This window comes from Chiloscyllium plagiosum, unplaced genomic scaffold, assembly GCF_004010195.1.
Source record: "Chiloscyllium plagiosum isolate BGI_BamShark_2017 unplaced genomic scaffold, ASM401019v2 scaf_29496, whole genome shotgun sequence".
Lineage (NCBI taxonomy): Eukaryota > Metazoa > Chordata > Chondrichthyes > Orectolobiformes > Hemiscylliidae > Chiloscyllium > Chiloscyllium plagiosum.
The window spans coordinates 1-3,149 of record NW_025206816.1 but is presented as its reverse complement, the minus strand read 5'-3'; the positions used below and the strand labels follow the sequence as shown (position 1 = coordinate 3,149).

The following is a 3,149-nucleotide window of genomic DNA, read 5'->3' as shown; positions in this document are numbered from 1 at the left end:
TGTTAATATTTACCCAGAGACCCCGGAGGTGTGTTAATATTTACCCAGAATCCCCGGGAGTGTGTTTATATTTACCCAGAATCCCTGGGAGTGTGTTAATATTTACCCAGAGGCCATGGGAGTGTGTAAATATTTAACCAGAATCCCCGGGTGTGTGTTCATTTTTACCCAGAATTCCCCAGGAGTGTGCTAAAATTTAACCAGAATCCCCGGGCGTGTGTTAATATTTACCCAGAGACCCTGGGAGTGAATTAATATTTACCTAGAGACTCTGGGAATAGGTTAATATTTACCTAAGTGTGTTAGTATTTACACAGAACAGAGGAGTGTGTTAATATTTACCCAGAGACCCTGGGAGTGAATTAATATTTACCTAGAGACTCTGGGAATAGGTTAATATTTACCCAGAGTGTGTTAGTATTTACACAGAACAGAGGAGTGTGTTAATATTTACCCAGAATCCCCAGAAGTGTGTTAATATTTACCCAGCATCCCTGGGTATGTGTTAATATTTACCCAAAGTCCTCACGAATATGTTAATATTTACCCAGAATCCCCAGGAGTGTGTTAATATTTGCCCAGAGACCCGGGGAATATGTTAATATTTACCCAGAGACTCCGGAGGTGTGTTAATATTTACACAGAATCCCCGGGGGGTGTGTTAATATTTACCCAGAATCCCCGGTGGGGTGTTAATATTTACCCAGAGACCCCGGGGCTGTGTTAATATTTATCCAGAATCCCCGGGGGGGGGTGTTCATATTTACCCAGAGACCCCAGGGGTGTATTAATATTTACCCAGAATCCCCGGGGGTGTTAATATTTACCCAGAGACCCCGGGGTGTGTTAATATTTACACAGAGACCACAGGGGTGTATGTTAATATTTATCCAGAATCCCCAGGGGTGTGTTAATATTTACCCAGAAACCCGAGGGGTGTGTTAATATTTACCCAGTATCCCCGGGGGGGTGTTAATATTTACACAGAATCCCCAGGAGTGTTAATATTTACCCAGAGACACCAGGGGTGTGTTAATATTTACCCAGAGACCCCAGGGGTGTGTTAATATTTACCCAGAATCCCCGGGGGGGTGTTAATATTTACCAGAATCCCTGGGGGTGTGTTAATATTTACCCAGAGACCCCAGGGGTGTGTTAATATTTACCCAGAATCCCCGGGAGTGTGTTTATATTTACCCAGAGACACCAGGGGTGTGTTAATATTTATCCAGAGACCCCAGGGGTGTGTTAATATTTAGCAGAATCCCCGGGAGTGTGTTAATATTTACCCAGAGACCCCAGAGGTGTGTTAATATTTACCCAGAATCCCCGGGAGTGTGTTTATATTTACCCAGAGACACCAGGGGTGTGTTAATATTTATCCAGAGACCCCAGGGGTGTGTTAATATTTAGCAGAATCCCCGGGAGTGTATTAATATTTCCCCAGAATCCCCAGGAGTTTGTTAATATTTAACCAGAGACCCCAGGAGTGTGTTAATATTTATTCAGAGACCCCGGGAGTGTGTTAATATTTACCCAGAATCCCCAGGGGTGTGTTAATATTTACACAGAGACCTCGGGTGTGTGTTAATATTTACCCAAAGACCCCTGGGTTCTGTTAATATTAACCCAGAATCCCCAGGGATTGTGTTAATATTTACCCAGAGACCCTGGGAGTGAATTAATATTTACCTAGAGACTCTGGGAATAGGTTAATATTTACCCAGAGTGTGTTAGTATTTACACAGAACAGAGGAGTGTGTTAATATTTACCCAGAATCCCCGGGAGTGTGTTAATATTTACCCAGCATCCCTGGGTATGTGTTAATATTTACCCAAAGTCCTCACGAATATGTTAATATTTACCCAGAATCCCCAGGAGTGTGTTAATATTTGCCCAGAGACCCAGGGAATATGTTAATATTTACCCAGAGAACCCGGAGGTGTGTTAATATTTACCCAGAATCACCAGGAGTGTGTTAATATTTGCCCAGAGACCCGGGGAATATGTTAATATTTACCCAGAGACCCCGGAGGTGTGTTAATATTTACCCAGAATCCCCAGGGCTGTGTTAATATTTATCCAGAATCCCCGGGGGTGTTAATATTTACCCAGAGACCCCAGGAGTGTGTTAATATTTACCCAGAATCCCCGGGAGTGTGTTAATATTTACCCAGAGACACCAGGGGTGTGTTAATATTTATCCAGAGACCCCAGGGGTGTGTTAATATTTACCCAGAGACCCCAGGGGTGTATTAATATTTACCCAGAATCCCCGGGAGTGTGTTTATATTTACCCAGAGACACCAGGGGTGTGTTAATATTTATCCAGAGACCCCAGGGGTGTGTTAATATTTAGCAGAATCCCCGGGAGTGTGTTAATATTTACCCAGAGACCCCAGGGGTGTATTAATATTTCCCCAGAATCCCCAGGAGTTTGTTAATATTTACCCAGAGACCCCAGGAGTGTGTTAATATTTATCCAGAGACCCCAGGAGTGTGTTAATATTAACCCAGAATCCCCAGGGATGTGTTAATATTTACCCAGAATCCCTGGGAGTGTGTTAATATTTACCCAGAGACCCCAGGGGTGTGTTAATATTTACCCAGAGACCCCAGGAGAGTGTTAATATTTACCCAGAATCCCCGGGAGTGTGTTAATATTTACCCAGAGACCCCGGGAGAGTGTTAATATTTACCCAGAGACCACAGGAGAGTGTTAATATTTACCCAGAATCCCCGGGGGGGTGTTAATATTTACCCAGAGACCCCGGGGGTGGTGTTAGTATTGATCCAGAGAATGTATTAATGTTGACGGTGTGTCTCTGGGGTGTGCGTTATGTTGTCGGACTGTCCCAGAGTGAATTGTAACCTTGTGATCTCCGGACTGCAGCTATACCTGGGCATCGTGTTGGCGGCTGTGGTGATGATCACCGGCTGCTTCTCCTATTACCAGGAGTCGAAGAGTTCCCGCATCATGGATTCCTTCAAGAGCATGGTCCCTCAGGTGGGAGGCTTCTTGCCTGTCCTGGAAGGGCACGGGCATGAGGGGATGGTGGGCAGCTGGTGTGGACCTGACCGAAGGCTGGGGTATGGGGGAGGGGAGGAGAGGGACCGTGGGGTGGAGGAGAGAGAGAGAGAGAGAGAG

The 3,149-nt window shown here is 45.1% G+C and overlaps 1 protein-coding gene across 1 annotated transcript in view; it reads left to right on the top strand.

The window, feature by feature from the left end:
• LOC122546543 (sodium/potassium-transporting ATPase subunit alpha-1-like) overlaps positions 1 to 3,008 on the top strand; it is a gene marked incomplete at both ends in the record, with an annotated part of 5,831 nt that extends 2,823 nt beyond the window's left edge. The window contains one exon of the mRNA XM_043685234.1: positions 2,895 to 3,008. Within this exon, the coding sequence (XP_043541169.1) occupies positions 2,895 to 3,008 (114 nt within the window). The remainder of the gene's footprint in view (positions 1 to 2,894) is intronic.
• Between the last annotated feature and the right edge of the window lie 141 nt (positions 3,009 to 3,149).